Below are 24,176 nucleotides of genomic sequence, written 5' to 3'. Positions count from 1 at the left end.
GTTTATTGTGAAAAAAAGGCATTGCTTTAAAAAATATTTTTCAAAATATTTGCAATCTTTTTTAACCTGAAAATAATTAAGCAGTGATCGAAGTTGAGAGTCCATCTTACGTAGGCTATATCTATATTCACTTAAAATCTAGCAAGCAACTACAAAACGTTACTCTTGTTTATGATTGGGTAAATTTGGATAAAGTTGTCACGTGGAACAGAGTACGATTTATCTTCTAAAATATACTGTTTATTTCCTAAGCATCAAAAAAGTATAGCATGTATTTCCACCAAAAATCCTTGGTCCTCTGTTAAGTGATTTATGGGTTTTGTCCATTTGCACTTTAACAAAACCATAGAAGTAGAGAAAACAAAACCAATAGAAGAATGGTGTAGATCTACATCGCAACACCAAATGTCCGCTCGTGAACGTCTCACGTCACATGGGTGCACGGAGAGTTGAAAATCGCACTGTTTACTGGTCATGTTGTTCAATAAGTCTAATGATTTTAACTAATTGGGAAAGAAAAGAGAAAAGTTTTCAGCATACAAATCATTTTTACTTGAGTGATCGGATATCAATGCTCAGTAGAAGACGATGTCTTGAAGCACACATCGTAACCATGTGACAAATCACCACAAGGCACTTCTTGGCCAGCCCTTGTGAATATTTTCCATGGGATAATACAAGCCTTGTCAATGCTATACAAGCCTTACTTAAACGCTCCTTTCCATCCCTTCTCCGCGAAAATTCTTTCATCGCGGCATTCGTAAAGAAAGTCGAAAGTACTTTACGTCGTAAAAGACCAAGCGTTTATTGATACGCAACACATTGTTGACCAAAATAACAACACAGATTTCATAAAAGGACGAATTACATATTTTATTGCATTTTATATTTTTATCATTAGACGCTATCGCAAAAAAACTTCTCATGCGCGAAATCTGCGCAGATCGCAAAAAAAGCTAATATAAGAGTGCCTCTTAAGTATAAAATGTCATATCTCTGACACAGAACTACCCAATGTACATAGTAGTTGACCCGACCTACATACAGAATGAACACCTGTATCAGTTCAAGATCAGTCTAAAATTAACATTCTGATAAAGAACACTCATGGACCCCATTTCCATAGATTTTAGATCGATCTATCCCTGTGGGGAGTCTCACTTGATTACTGTCAGCTTAGCCGGCTTAATCGTCTGTCCCGCCTACTGAAAGCTGTAAGGGGGTAATTAACTATGGTGTGCGCTCGGCTGACTGCAATTTAGCGTGAACCCCAAGGTAGTTAGGTCGATCTAAATCTAAATCTCTGGATCGATCTAAATCTCTGGGAATAAACCCATGATGTCAACAATCAAAATCCAATCCTGTCACGGGACACTGATACTTGGAACTCCCACTTGGCAAAGTGAAAGAAGAACAGACTGGCACAGACTGCTACCAGTGCCTGCATTACATCAGGGCAATCTGTTCGATAACAGTTAACGGTCGCGGGATTTAATTAAGGTAAGTCAACATCTTTCTCTAATTATCCTCATAAAAATTTAGAATTTAATAAGTGGGAGAGAAGTGAAGAAGGGGGATGAAAAGTTTTAACCTCAAATAGACGTCTAATGGCTGGTACTGGTTAGTAGGCATCGGTATGACGTGTCTTAGAAAAACATGATAACCATACAGTTTCATGCATAATTAAACCGGGGGCGTCTCGATAGTCCGAAGGTTCATTGGTCCGAAGGTTCTATAGTGAACATTCGGACCAATGAACCTTCGGACTATCGCTACGGCCCCATTAAACCAATGTAAAAAAGTGGGAAATTTCAATTTCTTTATACAAAAAAATTAATGAGTCTTGTTATGTTGGCAGTTTCACAGCTGTTTATGTTGTCGTGTACACTGTGAAAGAAGATTAATGCAGATAAAATCTCCAATATGGCGGCCATTTTTGCCACTCCCCCTTCATCCATCTTGTCTTATAAGTTATAAATATCAAATTCTACCAGAAAATAAAGATTTAATAATCAATTGCTATTTTTAAGTTGATAAAATTTAACTTTATTTTATTGAAAGTTCACAATACTGGGAAAATGTATTTTATTTGTAAACAACCATGCAGATAGAGAATGTAGTGAATAATATTATAACGACGACGAAGTTCTGGAGTCTTCAATCATTTACTCACCACTCACTTTTCATACAATTTTACCCATATTTATACTCTAATTCTCTGTACTGATCACGCGTGTAATTATATCTTTTTATTGTTAAAGGCATGATTTCCAGAAACTTTCCATTGTCATGTTTACTTTACCATAGGACATTTCCCTTATTAGGCAATGTCTAATTAGAGCCTTGTTTTCAACTAAACTTATCAAAATATACTATTTGCATTACTCATACTTGAATCATGTCCAAAACTTAGTTATCATGTAATAAACAGTTGATCAAAACTAAAATCTGTTATGAAATTAACCAGTCACATTAAATGTTATTGACTTTTACCCTTTTTATCTTTTTCTGACATTAAAAACAAGTTCTACACTTATTGACTCTTGATGAAACTTAATTTACACTCAATATCACTCTAACTTTTCATCTATTTGATTTCCCTTTTATTAGTACCACCAGCTTGTACGCTGGCAGTACTCATGGTTTTAATCCTGACCCGTCTCGTACGGCTCCACCGGCTTCTGCAACTCCGCCGGCTTCGCGTACTGGCGCTGGATACAAGTCACCGTTACCGTTTCTCCTCCTAGACTGCAAGGACCCATGTCCCCATCTCTTGGATTTAGGTCACATATAATCTCAACTTGAAACCCCTTTTATTTTTGTCTCAGTCAGTGCATTGGCCTGGGCATGACGCTCGTTGAAACACACCCTTGTCAAAATTTTTGAAAATTCAATGCCAAATATCTCCCAAATCGAAGGAATTATGGGAAAAATTACCACAGAAGTCTGACCGAAAGTCATATGTGAAGATTCCAAATATGCCCTTGGATTTGACTTTTGGCCTTTATTTCAAGGTCAAACTTATGGCAAGCCAAAGGGGAAATAATTGCAGAACATGTTTATCACAGCCCAGAACCAATAAATAGTATTCAGAAATATGATTTCAATGCCAAAAATCATATCTATACACATATCAGGAGGTATTTTTATACTTCAGAAATGATTTCCTCTTCAGAAATATCCTACATCATATATAAGAAACATTTATCATTCATACATAAGAAGTGAAGTTCATGTTGCAGAAAAAAAAACATAATATCAGGTAAAAACATAATATTATCTGGTAGCAAATGATGGATTTTGTGTCCTTCAGAGTACATGTTATGCAATAATGTTTTAGATAGTTCATCTCTTCTACAAGCATGAGTGATAAGTTTACATGTTTCAAGTGCCCCATCATAGGACAGCTCTGGGAATATAATCTTACATGCTCTAATCTGGATGGATTCAATTTGTTGTTGTGTAAGACCTGGGTGCCACACCTGACATGCATATTCTAATGTAGGTCTGATTACTGATGTATAAAAGCTTACAAGTTCATTGGTTGGAATACCCGCTCTTTTCAGAAGCTTAAGATTGTGTAGCCTTTTACTTGCTTTTTTACAAATATCACAGATGTGACCTTCCCAGCTCAAATCACTACTGATCCTAACCCCTAAAAAGACAGCAGACCCCACTCTCTCAATCCTTTGATTATCTACTAGTAAGGGTGTAGTTTTGTGTCCTTTTTTGGAGAAATCAAATATGATCTCTTTGGTCTTGGTAGTATTTATTGTTAGTTTATTAGCATGGGACCAGAGAGTGAGTTCTGTTGTTGCATCAGGGAGATTGTCCTGCAGTTTGGTATTCCCGTAGCTTATACTGTGCCGTCTTATACTGTGACCTTGAAATTGACCTTTGACCTTCTTTTTCACCATGAACTAAACTTTCCATATTTTCTTGCCCCTCATATCTTCAAAACTAGCAGAGATCAGCCCAGTGTTGCCCCTTGGTTTTCTTTTTCATCAGCAAATATGCAACACTGATAATACATTTCGAGGAAAACTAATAGGCCTATTGTCTAAAAAATTACAGGAGTGATCAATGTGAGGAAAATACAGGTCAATTCGAAAATTGGTAGGACCACTTTTTACAGGTTTTTTTTTTTTTTTTTGATATTTTGAGAATTCTTGTTTATTGCATTTTATGGAGCTTGTCAAGCACAAGACTGGTAGTGGTGTCCCTTTTTTATTTTTTGGTTTTCCATACAAATGAGCTTACTCCAGCTGGTGGTACAATATCCAGAGGCGGTATTGCCTCTGATCCGCTAGTTACTAATTGTAATTAGTGTAAATGTAAGTAATTAACTTTACAACAATAAAACAAACCACTTAACCTGTGGAAAATAAAACCATCTTTACCAAACTTTCTGTCAACACAGACACTTTTCTCAGTTTTCTTGCTTTGTTATATATGTACAGCCATAACTCTTAATTTGATTCTTTTCACTTTATCATAGATACTCAATTGCTATCAACAATAGAATTCATACTTAATCAAAACTTAATTAACACTTTATTATCAGCACAATGGCAAGCAATATTCCATCAGAAGATGGCGCCACCACGAGTCCTTCCCGCTGTGAGATATGTCTCTGCAACCCAGAAACACCCAAGGTTCTCCCCTGCCTCCACTCCTTCTGTCTACATTGTCTACAGTCCCACACTCAGTTGACAGACCCCCCTACCGAGCCCCAGAGGTTCAGCTGCCCATGCTGTGGTATGTGTATTGAGGCCCCTGGGGGGAGTCTGGAAGATTTTCCCACACAATCCTGGCTAAGTGAGGTGGAGGCTAAAGTTGAGAAAACAACTGCTGCTGCTATAGAAGTGAAGTTGTGCTTCATTTGCTCTGTCTTAAAAAAGTCAGCACCAGCCGACTATCAATGCATGACCTGCAGTGAATTTCTTTGCTCCATTTGCAAACAGGAACACGGTCGTGTGAAAATCACTGCTTCTCATCAGCTTTGTACTCTAAGCAGGAACCATGGAAGTTGCTCCCTACATGATGAACAGGCATTAAAATACTACTGCACAACGTGCGCCATCTATATCTGTATGGTCTGCCTGATGACGTCACACAAATCCTGCGAAGTCACCGATGCCAAAGTCGTCGCTGACAAAGAAAAAACATGGCTGCAACAGCTACAACAGAAATACCACCAGGGGGCAGAGGAACTTCAAGACAAGATCAGAGTCCATGATGCCCAGTCAAAAAGTGCTGAAGAGAAACTGAAAGCCATTAACACGGCTCGGGACCATCTTCGTGCAAGACGAGGGAGCTATTTGAAAATAGATCTTGCGTGTCAAAAGCTCCTCTCCAGCTGTCCATCACTGAGTGATTTAAGGTCAATCTCTGATAGCTTAGCTGAGGGTATCAAGGTGTTTGAGTCTGGGGTGGCAACTACTGAAAATCTGGCTGGTTCTCAGAACATCATGTCAGCTTCTTCTCATCTTTCTTTTGATAACAGCACAACCAAACAGGGTAGTAACATCATGAAACCCAAACTTAAGTTCACCAGGGTTATAAGTATTGGTTCCCCCCTGAATGGCCCCTCCAGTGTCAGCCCTGGCACATCTGACGGTTATTTTGCTGTCACAGATACCTCTGAGGCTGGCAGTGTGTTTTTCTTTGATTATTCAGGCAATGTTCAGAATGTGTTCTCTGAGATCTACTATGAGGGCTGCAGATACCAACTAGTGACCCAGTGTAAGGTATTTTATGATGATTCTTTTAAAATGCTGTACAAGGTAAAGGATAGACATCCTATCCCACCTGATTCATACAATGAACAAGAACGTGCCTATATTTATGCATCTTATAGTCCCCGCAGCTCAAAGATGTCTAAAGAAATAGTATCAAACATCTTTTTTGAGCCCAGTGCAATCACTTTGGGAGACAATCTTATGTTTGTATTGTCCAGCAAATCTTCATTCTTAGCAGTTGATTATGAGCATGATTATGATTATGATAATGATGATGATAATGATGATAATGATGATGATAATGATGATGATGATAATGATTATGATAATGATAATGATGATGATAATGATAATGCTGATGATGATAATGATGATGATGATAATGATGATGATAATGATGATGATGATGATGATAATGATAATGACGATGATGATAATGATGATGATAATGATAATAATGATAATGATAATGATTTTGATGATGGTTATCCTAACAGTCACAGGGGTCTAGGTAGTTATGGGGACCAGAACAATCAGTTCAAAAATCCCGAGTTTATGTGCACAGAATGTCCCAATTCAGAATCACCAACAGAAACTGCTCAGCATTTGATATATGTCTCTGATCATGGAAATCACTGCATAAAAGTGCTGAAATGCACCATTGTAAAAAGAAGATCAGATATAATTGGAGTAGAGTTTGAGTCCACCATAGGGTCACATGGCAGTGGACCAGGTCAGTTGAACCATCCTTACGGGGTCTGTCTCTACAAAGAGAACATCCTTGTTGCAGACTATGGCAACAATCGCATCTCCATGTTTGGCAAAGATGGCCTATTTCAGCGCCACCTTTTGACCATTGCTGATGGTATTGAGAAACCAATGGGGTTGGCTGTGGATGAAAACAACAAGTTGTTATTTGTTACTCAGTTTGTCACCTTGACTCAGCTCCATGAGGTCAGGGTGTACAGTTTGCATAATCTTTGAAGGAAAAAATTGATTGTTTGGAATTAAGTGGATTTTCTTTAATATATAACCAAACGTCTGGTTATGGCCTGATTGGAATATTAGAGTGTACAGGTACAGTAATATACTACATATCTTTCAAAAAATTAATGAAAGAACTGATAGGAATGAAATGGATAGCATGCTTCAAGTCAACCCCCTCCTTTGTTGAATATAAGATTCAGGAAGATAGAGTATCTAGAAGAGCAACTGTCCAAAAATCAAGCCAATTTTAGCATGTTTTCTTAATCAGTGGATTAATTTGTGTCCTTGCTCCAGTTAAACAGAAAGGGTTATTCTGAAAAAAAAATTGAACATCAGAGAGTACAGTGAAGAACATAGTGTATTTGTGGGCGAACAAAGTAAACCAGTCCTTCATAAACAGTGCCTCCCTGTCTCCTGGCTTGGCAATCAGTACTTTGAGGTTAAAGCAGGGGTAAAGTCCCCTAGGGGGGAGTCTGGAAGATTTTCCCACACAATCCTGGCTAAGTGAGGTGGAGGCTAAAGTTGGTCTGGCAGTGACAGATAGTGTTGGTCTGCTAGTCCTCAGTGCCACACATGGGTGTTGAGCTGTATCCTCCACCAGTAGGTGAGAACATATACACCCAGTCTGCAGGGGCATAACCAGACCTTTAGAAATGGCCCCCCAGTTATATTCTGTGTAAAATATACTAAATTAAGAGAGAATAACATCATGGTAGGACAAAAAGAAAAAAAAGGTACGCACAGTGCATCTGTGCGTATGCCTCATTATGCCCTTGGTCTGTATCAGAGCCAAAAAAATATTTGGGGCACATTGTAAACTGCACTGCGACTTTTTTTAACATAAACTATAATAATACTGGAACATGTGCTTGAGATATTGAATAATATGGAGATTTTATAATCAGTTGACTGAAAAATATGGTGTTTATATTAAAGTTAACTGAAAAAGATTCTATGCATATGTGTGTCTGTATATATTTGTGCTATGCTGATATTTTTTGTTTCTTCTGCAGTTTCTTTTTGTTTCACTTACTTTATGATTAATTGACAAAATAAGACATTTTAATCTTCCTAGAAAGTGCAACTCGGAGGCAATTCGATTGGATCATTTTTTTTCCATGTAAGGGGCTGCTCATTTAATTATGACAAAGCAATTATAAGTGATTGCACCGGAAGCACTGCTTTGTTAGAAAAGCTAAAGATGTTGATTTAGAAGGTCTGAAAAGTTTGATGGTTCTACACCAGAAGGTATTTTATTGAGAGTTACTTAAAGTAATTGTGACAGGTGACGCCTCAAGTGATACAAAGGAGGAAACGCTGTACTGAGTATCTGTACTCCTACGCTTTATTTAACTTGCTTGTTTACATAAGAGTAACTGTGCATAAGGTTCAAATCCCTAATAAAAACACAAAAAATATGTTTACATAACTGACAAGTAACTTTTTAAGCTTAGAGCACACTATATACATATATAAAGAAACTTAAATAGATTAATGCCTGTAATGATAGCCAATGTTATTCAGGTCTTGGACGAATAATGCGAATTATGGATATTATTCGTCCAAGTTCTAGTATATCCATACTGTATAAAGATTTACGTATCTGAAATCCACTCTCGCACTGGAACTGGATGGAACGTTTCGAAACGATTACGACATTTTGACCTTGTCACAAATCCTACTTCACGTGAACTGATGTCTCACGCGGAACGACCCTCCAAGTGTGGTAGATAGGATCTCAGATGGTGTGATCTCCGTTGTAAATTGTAAGATGCAGCATGAGAGTCAATTCCATTTCTATATTTACTTAGTTTCAAACAACTGGATGAATGAAAACATTCATTTGTTATTTATGTATATTTCACATATAACCCAAACAATCCGGAGCCAAAAATAATTTTATTGGTTGTTTTTCGTTTGTGTATCATGGTGTGAAGGGACGAGTTTTATAAATATTTATCTGTTTCCTTCATAAACATGTATAAAAATAACACTTGGAACGGTGTAGTAAACCACAAATGACACTGAATAAAACATATTAACAGGTATTGTTTGTCTTCTCTTCTTTATCTGAATTGATGAATGTTATTTTAAGTGTAAACGTAACTATTTCAAAATAACAAAAGTGGTTTTCGTCCGGCTTATACCATGGAAACAGATTCATAACAGGACAACACGAGTAAATTTAGTAAATCATCGCTACTTATTCAGAAGTGAAACAAGGATGGACGTGCACCTGTATGTGTTTGTTAGGTACTGTAGGACAATAAATAAGTTTATTTTTGAAAGTTGAAGAAAACCGAAAGATGTTTAATGAAAGCAGGATCGGTAAATAGGGAACGGTTAAAATGTGCCATGATTGATGAAATATTACAGGGTAATGCTGTTATGTCTGGGTGCGTTTAATTAAGATAATTGGCAAAGATCGGAAGCCAGGGAGGGCTTTTTAGATTTTTAAATTAAAGTGCATGGCAGTTGTTATACGCAAAACTATATTATCTTCCAAAAGTTGAAAATTAAATTAAAACTCTAAAAGCCACATGCGGGGTAAATAAACTTTCTTTCAGCTACAATGCATTAATTTAGACATGGGAATAGTTTATCTAATTAACGTATACACACACTGGACAAAAGAAGTGTCACCCCCTAACTCAGAGTAATGAAAGTAGGCAAATCTTGGGTACTTATAATGCCTGGTCTACTTATAATGTGACTAATGAGTATAAAACCGCTATACCATGGAATTGTATTGTTGGTCTTGTACATGTACAGCAAATGTTATTCCTGTCTTCCTCCAGTATGGCAAGATACAGGTAATTATCTAACGGTTATAGGTGCAAGTTATTAACCTGAAGAGGCGGAATATAAGCAATGTCAGAATATCGATACAATTGAATTGTTCAGTCAGAACCGTCAGAGGGTCTGGTCTCGGTATAGAAACACTGGATCAAGAGACAAATTGCCTCTGATGGGTCGTCCAAGAAAAAATACTGGCCGTGAAGACCGACGACTGATTTTGATGTCCAGGTTGTCAAAGTTCGACACTGCTTGTCAGTTGACAACACAGTGGAACAATTTCACACATAAGAATGTGTCTGTGAAAATTGCTAGGCGTCGGTTACATGCTCAGAGAGTGTACAGCAGGGTATCAAGACTGAAACCTCTTATATCGTTACAAAACAGGCAACATACAGTAAACTAGGGTCAACAGGATCTGGAACTGGACAGTTTATGACAATTGGTCCTATATATTTTTTCTGATGAGTGTTGCTTTGGTCTGACCTCTGATGACAGACGGGTACTATGCTGGCAAACTGCTGGTAAAGCATTTGAACCACATGCACTAAATTTTCGAACCCGGAGCAGCATATTCATCATGGTGTGGGACTGCATCAGCATCCATGGCTTGGGCGAATTGATAGTGGTTAATGGAAACATGAATCACTAGAAATATATCGATGTTTTGGAGTCAGGCTTGCTACCATCTATTATTAATATGTTTGGTGAAAGGAATTATCCATCTGTTCACCAGGATGACAATGCTCCTTGTCACAGGCCCAGAGCAGTTGATGATTGGTTTGACCAACAGGACATTCGCAGGGTGATGTGGCCTGCCCAGAGTCCGGATACAAACATAATAGAAAATGTGTGGAATTATATGTCAAAACTTTTTACAAATGCCCGTCTAACCAGCAGAGAAACTCTGTTATATTCAGTGTTTCATGCTTGGGCCAGCATAAGCCCTGAACGCATCAGACAATTAAATGAATCCATGTTTCGTAGACTGGCACCTATTATTAGGTCACGTGGCTATGCCACTAAGTACTAATTTTGGACTTGAAACTACATATTTTGGTAGAATGTATATTTTGTTCTCATTTTGTGATTTTTTGTGAAATTTGATGCTAATAAAATGATACCAGGAGCATATCATTCCACAGTCATTTATCTCCCCCATAGTATTGGTTCAGTAGGGGTGACACTTCTTTTGTCCAGTGTGTGTACAATGCATTGTTATGATTATAACCAACGTTCTTTTCAAATACACACTTTTTAAAGTATCGCCCTCCTTGCAAAAATGAAATATTTTATTATAATTTAGAAATCCGAACTCTCAAGTCGCAGTGAAGCCAAATGCGCACCGTCTACAATACAACAATTAATACATGGAAATATTTTCTAATTGCACGCTTAAATCATCTAAATACCTTCGAGTACACAAGAATTTAAAGAAGTCACACTTAGTGTTTCGTATAAAATCACCATATATATGGTAATTGAGCACAAACAAGTACCCGAAAGCGAATAAAATTTATGCACAGAAATGATAAAGAAAGGAGTCAATTGCGGTCGAATTACAAACATTTTTTCGAGTTAACCACAATAAGATTGTAGAAAGAGACTAAGTTATTACCAGTGAGATCTGTCAATTAGCAAAAATTTCTTTTCAAAAGTTTTCAATCTAAACTACGTAGTAAATTCTAGGGATGATGTGTGACGTCAGAGGGGGTGTGTAACTTACAGACGCTTTTCAACTATCTATCTTCACAGGATTATTATTATTACCATTAACTTATGATCTAGAAGAGAAAAAAGTCCTTCTTTATTTCTGTATCTAAACTCTCCCTCAAAAACCTTTTAAAAGTGAAACGAAAAATTAAAAAAAAAAATTAAAAAGTCTGTGGTGCAATAAAGCTTGAAATAAAACAAGCAATACCATAAACATAAAGAAACCATTTCAAAATTTAAAGCTGCAATCCCCCCATTCTCATTCCTCCAATTCAGACAGTGTGGGGTAAAACCTACATAAATCCATGTCGCATTCTTGTCATTTGAGAAGAGAGTGTGGTGACAGCTAATGGCGACCGTGGCGAGCCCCCGAGTGACAGCGTGCAGCTTCCGGTGTGTCGAACGCATCAAATTGTCCTTAATTAACCTGATGTCCAGGTATAAATATTGGTGCAAAAACTGACTGCTAACAGAAACTGAAGACATTGCTCGACTACTGCAAATCAAGAAAAAGCTGAAAGGCACCTAATACGTGAGAAGGAAAGCAAGAAGCCAAAAGGTAAGAGTTAATTACACGATTTCATATTGGTTTGGTTTAAAATTTTTCTGTTTATGTATTGCGCACATTTGAGGGTTTCTCCACTTTGCTATATTTAGTAAAATAATGGTATTTCATTAGAAATGTCAGTTTATTGTACATTTATATCTGTAAAAGGTCACATTTTTCAAGTAAATGCTGATGCATAACTTGCAATAAATCTGTATATAAGTTTTAGCAAAAAGGAAGAACAGCGTAATTATTGCAAAATATTCCACTAAAACGGGATTCGATGTGCTTTCCATATTGCCTTTTGTTTACTTCAACTTTTCCACGGTGTCAGTACTTTATTTACGAGGCTTGTCGTTTACATGTTGTAAACATGTCAAATTCAAGTGATATGTTTGTGAAAAATGTGCGTTATCATTAAATAGGCAAGAGAACCACATTAGCATATCAACAAAAAGCATTAAGTCCTGTCTAAAATCATTTGGTTTATTTCATGCGTCTTTTCCAATGCAGAGAATGAAATATACTGCATCATATACAGTATATACTGTAGCATATTGTATACATTGCGTTAAAATTTGCAGAAACAAGCACCATGCTTCGATTCATCATCGGTCTTGCCTGCGTGTGCGCCGCGTTCTCGGCGTCCCTGAATCTTCCACTGTGTGAGTTCCAGATGACGGAAGACGGTGACTATCTATGCTGTAATTACACCGTAGATGAGTCCGGTACTCCGTGTAGCTGCAAGCCCCCCGGATACCCCGAGGACAAGGTCATACCACGCTGTGGTACTCAGGATGCAGACCAAAGTAGATACTGTGAAATTAAAAAAGACATGTGCGGTATAAACAAACAATATAGCTGCTGCGACAAGGTCGGCGACTGCGAATGTCCGCCTAACGAATCAGGCATTTACTACTTGTGTAATAATTGCGTGCAAGTATTATAGAAATATAGAAAAAGGAAAAAAAATGGAAATGAACAGCCTAGAAAAAAATCATGGGTAAAATTAGAAACGCTGTAACGCTCATATCTGAAGTAGGTTTATGTCTTTCTTTTTATACCAAATACTGAACAGTAATTTATTAAATGTTAAATGTATATTGGCATGATGCAAGTGTAAGATTAAGCCCGGTTTAGAAACAGTTTATTTCTCGTTAGTACTGTGTATGTGCTGCCGAACAGATAGGTTGCGATAAAAAACTTAACTTAGTGATGTAGTACATATATATATGTATATATGTAAATACTATTTCGTAATGTTAAAGTATTGATAAATATTCGCACACGTGAACGAAGGAACTTTGAACTACTCGCCTGGTCTTGAACGCCATAACCATAAAGGCATATATATATATATGCAAACTGAAAAATTAAAGGCATTATTCTATCAAAAGCTGTCTAACGCACTAAGGTAACGGCACCAAGTTCAATTTTTACATCTGAAGGAGTCGCTTTAAAAATGGACACTCAGCGTCTTCCAGCTGACAAGTTTTTGACTCTTCCTTCTATACTCGACGTTATGGTACATGTGTCTACACAGAACAACTTGGCCTAAATCAGAAAACGTCATCCTGAATATGAAAGGCAGACTTCCACTGAAGGTTGTGCACCCACCAAAAACTAAATTGTGATAATTTAGAAGTATTGTAATACGCTATAGGAATTCATAAATCACTTTGGGGTTCTACAGGACACTTTTCAATGGCCCTACATTTACTTTTGAAAATCATTACAAAAACATGTTCAAAATACAGTATGACGATAGGCCCTATTACTTAAGAATGGCTAAAGTGCCGTTGTAAATATAACAAATCAATCGATTAGGATCCAAATGATACATCACTGTATTTTTATAAATAATAAAAATTATATGAGTGTACTTTGAAGTGTGTGTTGCGTTGTACTATTATATTTCGTTCTCTTTTCTTTTGTTTTTATTTCTTTAATTTCATGTTGGCAGAGAAGTTGTTTCAAACTCAGCCCACTGTCAGAAATACTGAGACGCGTCAAGTTTATTACCTGTGTTAGACATTTCTGTCTCTTTAATAGAATGTCCAGTGTCTAATTAACAGTCTAGTTTTGATTAAGTCTTGTAGTCTTTATTATCGTCCTAGTCTGCAGGTAAATGTCACCAAAAGGTTTATTTTGCTGTTATCCGCGAGTTAACTCTGCATTAGATACTACAGCTACCGCATGGGTGCTTTATGTGTGATGCATTCTTTCTATTCAAGCATGCACGTCAAGAATATGGACCCTAAAGTATGTGGTAGTTTTGCGCCTTTGTAACTTATTTCGTTTACTATTACGGACAAAAAGAATGACTGTCTTTTTAATTTTGCTTCATTCATAATAGGCTTCAAACCTAAAACAAAATGGGGGGGGGGGGGAAGCTAACTCACAGACGTCTCCATGTTTTGTAATCCTTATCAGTTTTTTAGTAAATTAATGGGGAAAAGGTAATTGATGTACTGTACAGTGATATACTGATCTGTGCATGATTTTTTTTTCATTTCCCTTCTACGATAACCGTAAACGCTTTCTATATTTTTAGTGTCTGGATACCGTTATAACCGCAACTTACCGGGAGATGGTCTAACCAAAAACCACTGATTACTACTGATTTATATTTGACTCAAGATAAATCAGAAGTAGTCAAATTGTATGAAATACTGCGCCTATTTTATAGACTTTTGCTTCAGACCAATACAGGCTTTACTTCATTCAATAAAACTAGTGTGAATGTATCTTCAACTGAAAAGCACCGACCATCATTTGGACTTTAAACTTTTTTTTTTTTGTGAGCCTAATTTGTTGGTTTAGGGGTTGTTCGCAACTGATGGATGAGCAGTGTCACATTTTTACGAACATCATGTGCTGCACAACTACTACATTTGGCTGTTAAACGCAACATTGGTGAAATGGTATTTCGTTTTTATGTATCTTAAGGGGGTATTCCTTTAAATCCAGGACTCATGGTTTCCATCTTTAATAAACTATCCAACAGCATAGACAAAAAAGCAGTATTAATATGTAGAATTCTGCATCAACCATTACTAGCCTCCAAGTCAAGAAACTTCGCCTTAATATGAAGTCATTCTACATTCTACTCTAAAAATGTCTTGTGAGAAATGAATTGCTTTGTGATAAATCCGTTACTGGTTTTTCTCCAGTCATCTAATAATCATAAAATGGCGCAATTCCGAAATGTTCTCTGTCATTGGATTAAACGCTCGAACTAGACACAAAAGGTCTTTTTTTCAATTCATTCAGCACATCTTGTATGACGCTGCAGATATTTGCTCCAAGGTCATAAACACCCCCACCCCTTGCGAATTTGCAGTTGACAACAAGGAAATATTGCAATTAATACAAATATTTACGCTCTAGTTCAACTTTGTTGCAATATAGGAGGAATAAATAACGAAGGCATATGGAATTTATCCTTGGGAACATCCCGCCTCTTTAAAAAGATTTATGATACTGTGGATCAGTGGTAAAATATGAGAAGATGACACGATGGGGTGGGGGGGCTTATTGGCTAAATTTTTAATACTTTTCCTTGGAAATTTCGCAGCATAAAACACTGGTAAATATTATCAAAAAATAAAATTTTCATCTAAATCTACTTATTTTTTTTCGAATTTATTTACTGAAAATCCTTTTACCACTGCGAAGACATTTTTGGAAAAAATGGCAATATTTTTTTTCGAATTTATTTACTTAAAATTCTTTTACCACTGCGAAGACATTTTTGGAAAAAATGGCAATATTTGGATAATTTTGCCGTAATTTTAAATGCCTTAAATTATTTTTTTCCCACGTGGTTAAGACACAAGGGAGAAAAAAAAGGGGTCGACATTCCTCTCTTATTCATCTACCAATTGATTCTACTTTCATGTTATCCCACTTGAGCTTATTCTGAAACAACAGAGTCAAAAGTAAATTTTACCAATCTCTTGGAATAATTTCAACACCTAGATCAAATCATCATGCTGATTTATGAAAATAAGCAAGAGCAACAGGTAAGCATGACAAGCGGGGTGACACGTTTGTCTGTGACCCGCTCTCTCTTCAGCTGGCATTCCGACCTTAATAAATGTGACCTTATTAACTCAGAAAACCCAAACTAGCCAATATGATTAATTTTGAATAAATCAGGTCATTAAAATTGTGCCACTTATTATAAGTTCACAAGGTGCTGTTTCGAGGAGAAAGGTCAGCTTAAAGTGCCCATAGACTTTAGTTAAAGGAGGACAATGCTAGAGTCCACCAATTATGCAGTATAAAGGGCACCCTCTACGAGGGCCACAGGCAGAATTTTGGACCAGATAGTCAAAGATATATCCCTGGTTAATTCAGTGCATATTTTTGTACCGTCCAGCGAGAATCTTTGCACAGAGTTGCCGCCACCACTCACCTGACCCTTGTTGAGAGTACATAAAAAGTTAGTTACTTCAACCCAGGAGGGCATACGTGTACATCAAATATTATGGTATTGAAACATTAAACTTCCAAATTCAATACCTTACATCGCGAGATTAGGTATTTGTCATATGTTGCATTACATATATTTGACAACATGGGTGTTGAGATGGTGAAAAATGGGACTCATACAAGACAGCAAAAAAGTAAAGATAGGCCATATTGGTTGTTATATCTCCATCATCACGAGTAGAACGATATTAATTTAATACAACAAAGACAAAAATAGTGTATAGATTGATTGATTAGTATTTAGACTGTTTAAATAAAAATAGTAAAATCCCTTAAACAATCTAATGATTGATACGAATGGGATAAGGAGAGGGAAAGGGCGTCTATGAGAACAGATCGTCATTACAATTTCCCAAATAATCTACATTCAAGAATTGGTAATTCGTCTTATTTTTTTTCCGTGTTAACATATGTGATGACGCAAAGAAAATGTAAACGAATTATTAAATCTAATATATTTTCATATTTTGATAAACAGACGTCACAGTCCGCTGAGGATGCTACCATGGCTAGCATGGGAGGGAAATGAATACAATATTAATGTCATCATCCCTTGATAGAAACGCCCAGTTAAGACACTGCTTGCGTCCGCTGGTGCGTTCCTACATGTATGTCTTTTAACGAAATAGTACCATACCAGTCACAAGCTGAGTCAACGGCGGCTTAACACTTACACTGAATAACAGAACAGCGACAGAAGATAAATAATAATATGATCATTCAAATAAAATAAATACATAACGAAGATTGCATTCTATGCTGCATTCCAATATTCTCTTCCGTCGTTTTCCCATGTTGTTTTCGAGTGATATTATAATGATTTACTGTGGTCCTTTCCTTTTATTAAAATGCAAGAAAACAGCAATCGGAAGCCTTCACCAAACCACAAATAACAATGAATAAAACATATTTCCTGACATTGTTTGTATGTTCTCCCTCACCTGGCTTGACAAATGATATTTTATGTGAAATGAGTATTTTCAAATAAATATTCAAAGTTGTTTTCATCCTTCGGTTTGTGGCATGGCTTTGACACGAAACTGATAAATTCAGACATGACAGCAGGTATGGGGTATTTGAGCAGATGGTTGTTACATAAACAGAAGTGAGAGAAAGAATGTACGCGTGTGTGTGTGTGTGTGTGTGTGTTTGTGTGTGTGTGTGTGATTGTGTTTGAGAGAGAGATAAGACAGAAAAAACACAGTTTGGATGAAAAGAGAAGACATCAGACTGGGAGAAGGGGAAGGTAACTTTATTTAATTTATCTCTCCATGTGCATACATTGAAAGTTGTCAAAGTGTAAAACAATTCAATAAGAATCATACAGTAATTCTACAATGAATCAAAGACATTTATCAACACTTGTTGTTGACCAGAAGCATGGAACGATTTTTAAGATCGTTAATTATACCTTCTCTTGACTATTATGATAAAAACTTCCCTTTTAAACATCAACCAAGAAAAGTGAAATTCTTAACTCTAGTCCAAGGAAACGTGTGACATGCGCCAATGAAGTTTAAACGCCGAGATAAAGCGTAAATGACATGGTTAAACTGGATATATTAAATGTAGTTATACTGGTTATACTAGTTAACGGAATGTGTTGGCGTCTTTCCCCCTACTACAAAGCATGTTCATGAAAGTTTAAAAAGGCCAGACTTGATGACCTGTATAAAATCGCCATAGATATGGTGATTGGGCGTAAACAAGATGTCAAATGGAATAAATGAAGAAGGAGGCGTCTTCCGACGTCAGCAGAAAGCTTTTACAAGGTACCGACGTAAGGTAGAGTTCCATGTATCAAAAGGGTGATAGGAAATAAAACGCTATAAATAATTTATCTCTAACTTTTTAATTTGATTTTAAGCAGACACCTTCTTAGAAATTGAAAAGCCCGTAACAAACTTTCTCCCTCACACCGCTTCTCTTTACCAGATGCCATTCTAGCAGTTTCTAACATTGCAAAACTAAGACCTTCGTCCAATTATTAAATAACAGCTAGCACTTCTGGTAGAGTACCCCCCCCCCCCTCCACACACACACACACACCGGAAAATGGCAGTTAAAGGTAGGAGAGTCGTTTCATTTATAGTGGCTATTGTTAATTATTTCCATTGTTAATTACAACTTTTTTTACATTTGGCAAATCTCAGAGCTAATGGAATTTTGAATGATAAATCATATTTTCAGGAAAATTGTTATCAATTGAATCTTCGCTGAAAAAAGAACAAATACTTTATACACTTTATTTCACTGGTGCGTAATAAATTATACATGGAAATAATAACTATGAAATCATGACGACGAAACTCAGCATTCTGCAATAAATTGCGGTTGATTTAAATACATAAAAATTATTATGAATATACCGCCGCAAGACAGCTGAATAGGAATTTTACAGTGCCGAGGTAACACGACAAATAGCTAAAGCTCGCTTTGAAATGCTTTCAGTTCGAACTACGTAGTAAATTCTAGCCTTATTAATGGTTGACGTCATAGGAGGTGTGAAATGTAATATCTTATATTTTTTCACACAGCGTTAAAATTCAACTCAAGTGGACGTGTATTAAACTTATGAAGAATGTTTCTCGTGAACAGCAAAAAGTTTGGGGAATGTGATTATCTTACCAATTCGTCTTTTTAATTTCGAAACACGTATTACACTGTTTATAAACACGTTACGAAAGTTCTGCTGTCTCCGACACGGGTTGTCTTACTCTCTGGCCAGTGGGTGCGCTAGTTGTCTGTTATTTTAATTTTGTTCACTATTTTAGAACATCTTTCATCAGAGAGTTCGTTATCTTGTCCTCATTTAGCCAGAAAAAGTGATAGACATTTCTCCCCTGGGCTTGAGCCAACATCTGTTCTTTTTTTTTAAGTAGAATTGATTATTTTTACGGAGAAATATTTCCCTCAATAACTGCGTGTGAAACATTTTACAAAATATATTTACTATAAAACAAAAATAAAACAAAATAGGAGAATAAAACGAGAAGGGTTAAAAGACAAATACCTTTACAAATATCTGAAATTCCCCTTCATTCTTTTAATAATGTCACAGAATGAAGAATACATAAATTCACGTCAAATTCTTGACATTTGAATTCATTTATTCTGTTTCAGATAATGAAGGGCTAGTGTAGTCACAGTCAATAGCGACTAAGAGGCGTCCGTAAACTACCTTTGTGCCACTTCCTGGGCCAAAATATGAATATTGTTATTTCATCTGACCTGACCTGGACACCGGCTACACCTATATATTGGCGGTCACATCGCCACCGGACAGAAGTTAAAGATATTTCTGTACTACTATATTGCTATACTGCTACAAGGACAGCTACAAGTCAAAGGGCCTCCGCCCTGTTAGTCGAAAGTGAATCAAGAAGCTAAAAGGTAAGATTTTCAGTGTACTGCAGTCCTCTCAAAGTTGTCTTAAGAAACTGGGGTCCGTTAAATGTTTTGCGCTCATGGTATTTCTATTTTGATTTGTCTTCAAAAAATAACCAGACTTATAACACAGCTTGCAAAAGTGAAAGGTATGGGATTCAGACGAATGTTGCGAAATACCACAGATTTAATTTACACGTAGTTTTGACACCGGACAATGACTAATGTGGTAAAACCTTACCTTCTATATTCATTAAAAAAAGAAAAAAAGAAAAACAATATTTAAACGCATTTTCTGCATCGTTTTCCATGTTCAGTCTTGTTTGTTTTGACATTTTTTCAAAAATTATGCATATTCAATGTTATAAACATTGCATATTATGCTCTGGTAGCCAATGACATAACCCACTTGGTTTTTAACTAAGAAAATTCCTTTGCCTTAAAGTAAAATTTCATTCTGCCTAATATAGTTGTATTCTCTTAAATATAGTTAGATTAGATTATTTAGAATGATGTTTTGGTTAAAGCCACTTCATTTCTTTATTTATTTGTTAATTTTTTTATGCGGGAGAGAACAACGAGCAAATAAACAACAATCTTATGTATTAAACCAAACATTTGCAGGAACAAACGCTCCACCATGCTCCGCCACCTGATCGTTATTGCCTGCGTCTGTGCGGCAATGGTGGCGTCGGATCAGCTCCCACAGTGCGAGTTCGATATGACAGAAGATGGCGACTATCTCTGCTGTAACTACGTGAAACACGAAGATACCCCCTGCAGCTGCAAGCCGTCAAACTTCCCGGAAGACAAACGCTTGCCAATCTGCGGTACCTTAGACGCAGCAAAGGACAAATACTGCAAAACCATACCGAATATGTGCGGGCCACGTAAATACTTCAGCTGCTGCGACCAAAAGGACGACTGCGAATGCCCACCCACCGAATCAGGCATTTACTTCATTTGTAACAACTGCCAAATAAAGTTTTGAAAATGAGCAAGAAGGCCTTTAAAGAATTTATGCTCTTGGGGAATCTTTTATAACATTCTAACATGTAATTCGTTAATCCTTAAATGACAGTAAATACCTGTACTAACTTGTATTTTAAAATTTATAAATTTATTGTAACCTTGTTTACTACTGCAGTAGTGTTCACATACAATCAGAACAGGCAACCAGTTATTTTTACAAAATAATTAGGCCTATATAACCATCTAGTGCACGTGTCTTGATTTAGGAAAGTCCATTCGTTATTGCATATCACGGCAATTGGGTGAAATCACTCGAAAGGCGGAAATTATATTTGGGGTAGTATGGTAGTACCAGGGTGTATTCGTATGTATATATTTGCTTTCTGTTCTTGTCTAAAAATTGTGATCAATTTATATGCACTTGTGAGAGGATAAACACCAAACCCCAGCCCTTTCCTCGAATTCAAAGGGAGTCCATGCCAACGAATACCAGAAGTTCTAGTTCTAAGTCATGCGAAACACTTTTTAAGAAACACTTTGTATGGCACATACTTTGTTACTTGAATTTAACTCCCAGTAGGTAACTTGTATTTACATGTATAATTTACACCTTGTAAACCACAACTAAGCACTCAAAAGGCTAGATGTACTCATCAAAATGTACTTAACTTGGGTCAATTCTCATAAAATACCAATAAAAGATAGTTAAATTGATTTACTACGTGTTTATTTAGCGTCGTCTGGTGTTTATTCCTCCATTATTTTACATATCTGTTGAAGTAAAGTTATTTTTAACAACTACTTGAGGTCAACCAACCGCTATTTTCCTTTTTGTTGGTCCTTCATTTTTAGTAAATGTTTCTCGAACGAGCTTTTTTAGAGTGCATGGGATGGAACGTATTAAAATGATATAGAAACTCTGACATCAAAATCCATATAAATCGCATATATGTTAAAGAACGTTAATAAACACACGTAATTTTGACGCAATATGATGAGAGAGAAAAAAAACACTCTAACATTTCAATGTCTATCTACATATAGTCTACCAGTTCATCTGGATAGCCTCATGTCTTGATGAAAATTTTCTAGATAGACATCGAAATATTGGAGGTAAACAATGATTTCAATTCTAGCTGTTGACAGAAGACAAAATAACAGCTTTATTCTTAGTACATAACAGCTGACGAAATTCTTCTCTGACATTACTATAGAAAAACAGTTTAAAGGAGGTGACCTTACAAGGTCTAATAGGTTCATTGGAACTGCAAATATTTACACATTAAAATTGTTGCCGTGATGAGTCCCTATTCTTCTTAGATGTGGTTTTCTTATGCAATATACATTAGAGCGCTTCAGTTGTAGTTCATGTCACACTCTGTTCACTCAAACAAAACAAACAATGGTGCTTGCCATATAGATGGTTATTATATAGGGGATGGTTAATAAATTTCATATCGGAAACAAACCAAATTCATCAAAGTGTTGTTGTTATTGGAACTATTATGCACCTAATACGTGAAGCACACAGCGGCTTTTGAGTCATTGGAATATCCATAAACGTGACATGTAGATAAGATGTAAAATAAAAAGGAAAAGAGCACAACTTTTACATAAGGAATGCAATGGTGCACGTACAATATAAGTAAACACGTCTTAACCCACCACTTTTTTGTCATCTGTAACAAAAATATATATTAAGTCATTTTAATAAAATTTCAAAACTTCTGTCTCTTTTGAGATTTTGATTTTTTGACTATCATTTGATTTCCTGGAAATTTCAACTTTACCTTAACCACGTTAGAAATATCATAATAACTGTTGAAAAAAATCATGATCCATAAATCCGCTTTTGTGTTCTAATCATTGTATCCCTTTAAAGATGAGGGGCAAAATCTGTCGGCACGCGTGACGTCATACGAGACTAAAATAAAACGAGAATCCGCGTGAGTTGGGGTTAACTATTCAGTGATAAGGGTGAAACTCTATGTGCCAGGAATGTTTTTCCTTGGAAAGTAATACAAAAATGACCTCCAAAACATGGCGAATTTGAAATATTTGGCAGTATACTGTAGTTTGAGAGAACCTAAGGGGAAACAATCAGAATTTTTTTATTCGGAATCGCACCGCACTTCTGCCGTTATTTCTTATCCCACTCTCCTCAAAATTCCGCAAAATTTCACTTAATTTAACGCTAAGTCAAATTGCTTTGGTGTATCTCGGATGATTTACGTTCGCGTGCTGTTACAGTGGTTTCCCATGGTGACCGTTAGTTATAGCAGCAGGCACTGTTGGTATTTGTAGATACTTGTCTCTGAATCCATAACTTTTAAACTGATCAAATTTTAACTGAGTGACAAGCTGCTGATTAACTATCACTTATTGACTGGCGGATCGAACTAAATTAACTAGCTGACTGAATTAGAGACAAATAAAGAAAAGGATTGAGTACATCAGTGACCAGCATGTGATCAGCAGCTCAGTCAGTCCTTGTTAAGGGCAATGATGTTAAAGTTTTAGGCCTGTATTTGGCCAAAGTTGACGCTGCTAGATAATATTTACCTGCTACTTTCACGATTTATAAAGACCCAACGTCTCATTATTGTTATCCTCCGTCAAGAAATTAATTTCAAAAGAAAAATTTAAATAATTTTGAACTTTTCTGGCTGAAATCATTGTTCTGCAAGTTGTAATGCACTGTAAATGTATCTCATTCTTAGAGACAGGGATTATTAACTCTCTTAATGGATTTCCAAGTTTTTCCACCCGCATATACATATCTAAGCCAAATCAGCACAAATTCTGCATGCATCCACGTCACAGCCCACGCAAATGATGTTTTTATGCAGTTTTAGAAAATAAACAGTTTAATGCAGTCACAGCCAATGGGGGCTCTGGACTTTGAGATATATCACATGCCACTGAAAGATTTAATTGGCCGCAACCACAGGTATATATTGCCATGTAAAGTGTTATTTGACTCCAACATCTAACACCTCTGCTTAGAACTAGCGAAAAAGAAACGAGAAAAAGAGAGCAAGAAATACAAAGGTAAAATATGTATTGGTATTTGATCAACATCATAAAGAAATTTAGGTTCTCATTGGAATACACATGAAGATGGCGCTCTCCTATTTTATAACTATTGAAACTTATATGGAAACTTCTTTTTTTAAACTCATATATCTACGATATGCACGTTTAATGTCTAGCGACATACCTGAAAGACAGTTATGTGTAATGTAAGAATAATGAAGCAGCAATTTGTATATTAGATTCAGGAATTCAGAAGGAGAGACTGTTTAGGTCGCTTAGTCCTGTACTCAAGTGCACGCAGAAAACAATGTTTATATATATATAAGGGCATAGAATACACACCTTACTTCAAATTTCTCAAAATCTGTTTAAAGATCTTTTTTTTTTAAACTTTAACTCAATACTGCTACTGCCTCTAGCAAATTCGAATCAGTAGATTTCATTACGCCCGTTTGGCGTTAATTTTTGGCGTTCCCTACAAAAAAATGATCTTACAAAAT

General features: G+C 36.3%; 1 protein-coding gene and 2 long non-coding RNA genes across 3 annotated transcripts; all 3 read left to right on the top strand.

Annotated features, from left to right (window-relative positions):
- The first annotated feature begins 1,299 nt into the window (after positions 1-1,299).
- Positions 1,300-6,725, top strand: LOC106157496 (uncharacterized). Its single transcript, XM_024075232.2, has 3 exons — positions 1,300-1,500; positions 4,565-6,095; positions 6,294-6,725. Exons 2-3 carry the CDS (start codon positions 4,569-4,571, stop codon positions 6,723-6,725), a joined length of 1,959 nt encoding a protein of 652 aa, XP_023931000.2. The 5' UTR covers positions 1,300-1,500; positions 4,565-4,568.
- A 4,028-nt stretch (positions 6,726-10,753) lies between these two features.
- On the top strand, positions 10,754-13,673 carry LOC147762772 (uncharacterized). The gene is made up of 2 exons (XR_015333552.1): positions 10,754-11,796; positions 12,369-13,673. It is a non-coding gene; the product is annotated as an uncharacterized LOC147762772 (long non-coding RNA).
- Positions 13,674-17,369: 3,696 nt separating this feature from the next.
- LOC106157495 (uncharacterized) lies at positions 17,370-21,354 on the top strand. The gene is made up of 3 exons (XR_001237812.3): positions 17,370-17,527; positions 19,405-19,674; positions 20,293-21,354. It is a non-coding gene; the product is annotated as an uncharacterized LOC106157495 (long non-coding RNA).
- The last annotated feature ends 2,822 nt before the right edge of the window (positions 21,355-24,176 follow it).

The sequence above is a fragment of the Lingula anatina genome, chromosome 3 (assembly GCF_051362555.1).
Source record: "Lingula anatina isolate TDL-2025a chromosome 3, LinAna3.0, whole genome shotgun sequence".
NCBI classification, from domain to species: Eukaryota; Metazoa; Brachiopoda; class Lingulata; order Lingulida; family Lingulidae; genus Lingula; species Lingula anatina.
Note: the sequence above shows the minus strand (reverse complement) of the source record. Positions and strands in the feature narration are given on the sequence as shown.

Bases quoted from the DNA above. Each gene is read 5' to 3' on its own strand.
- LOC106157496 (XM_024075232.2), top strand. From the start codon at position 4,569: ATGGCAAGCAATATTCCATCAGAAGATGGCGCCACCACGAGTCCTTCC. The intron at 6,096-6,293 runs GCTGATGATGAT...AAAAATCCCGAG, and splicing joins ATGATGATGATAATGATAAT to TTTATGTGCACAGAATGTCC.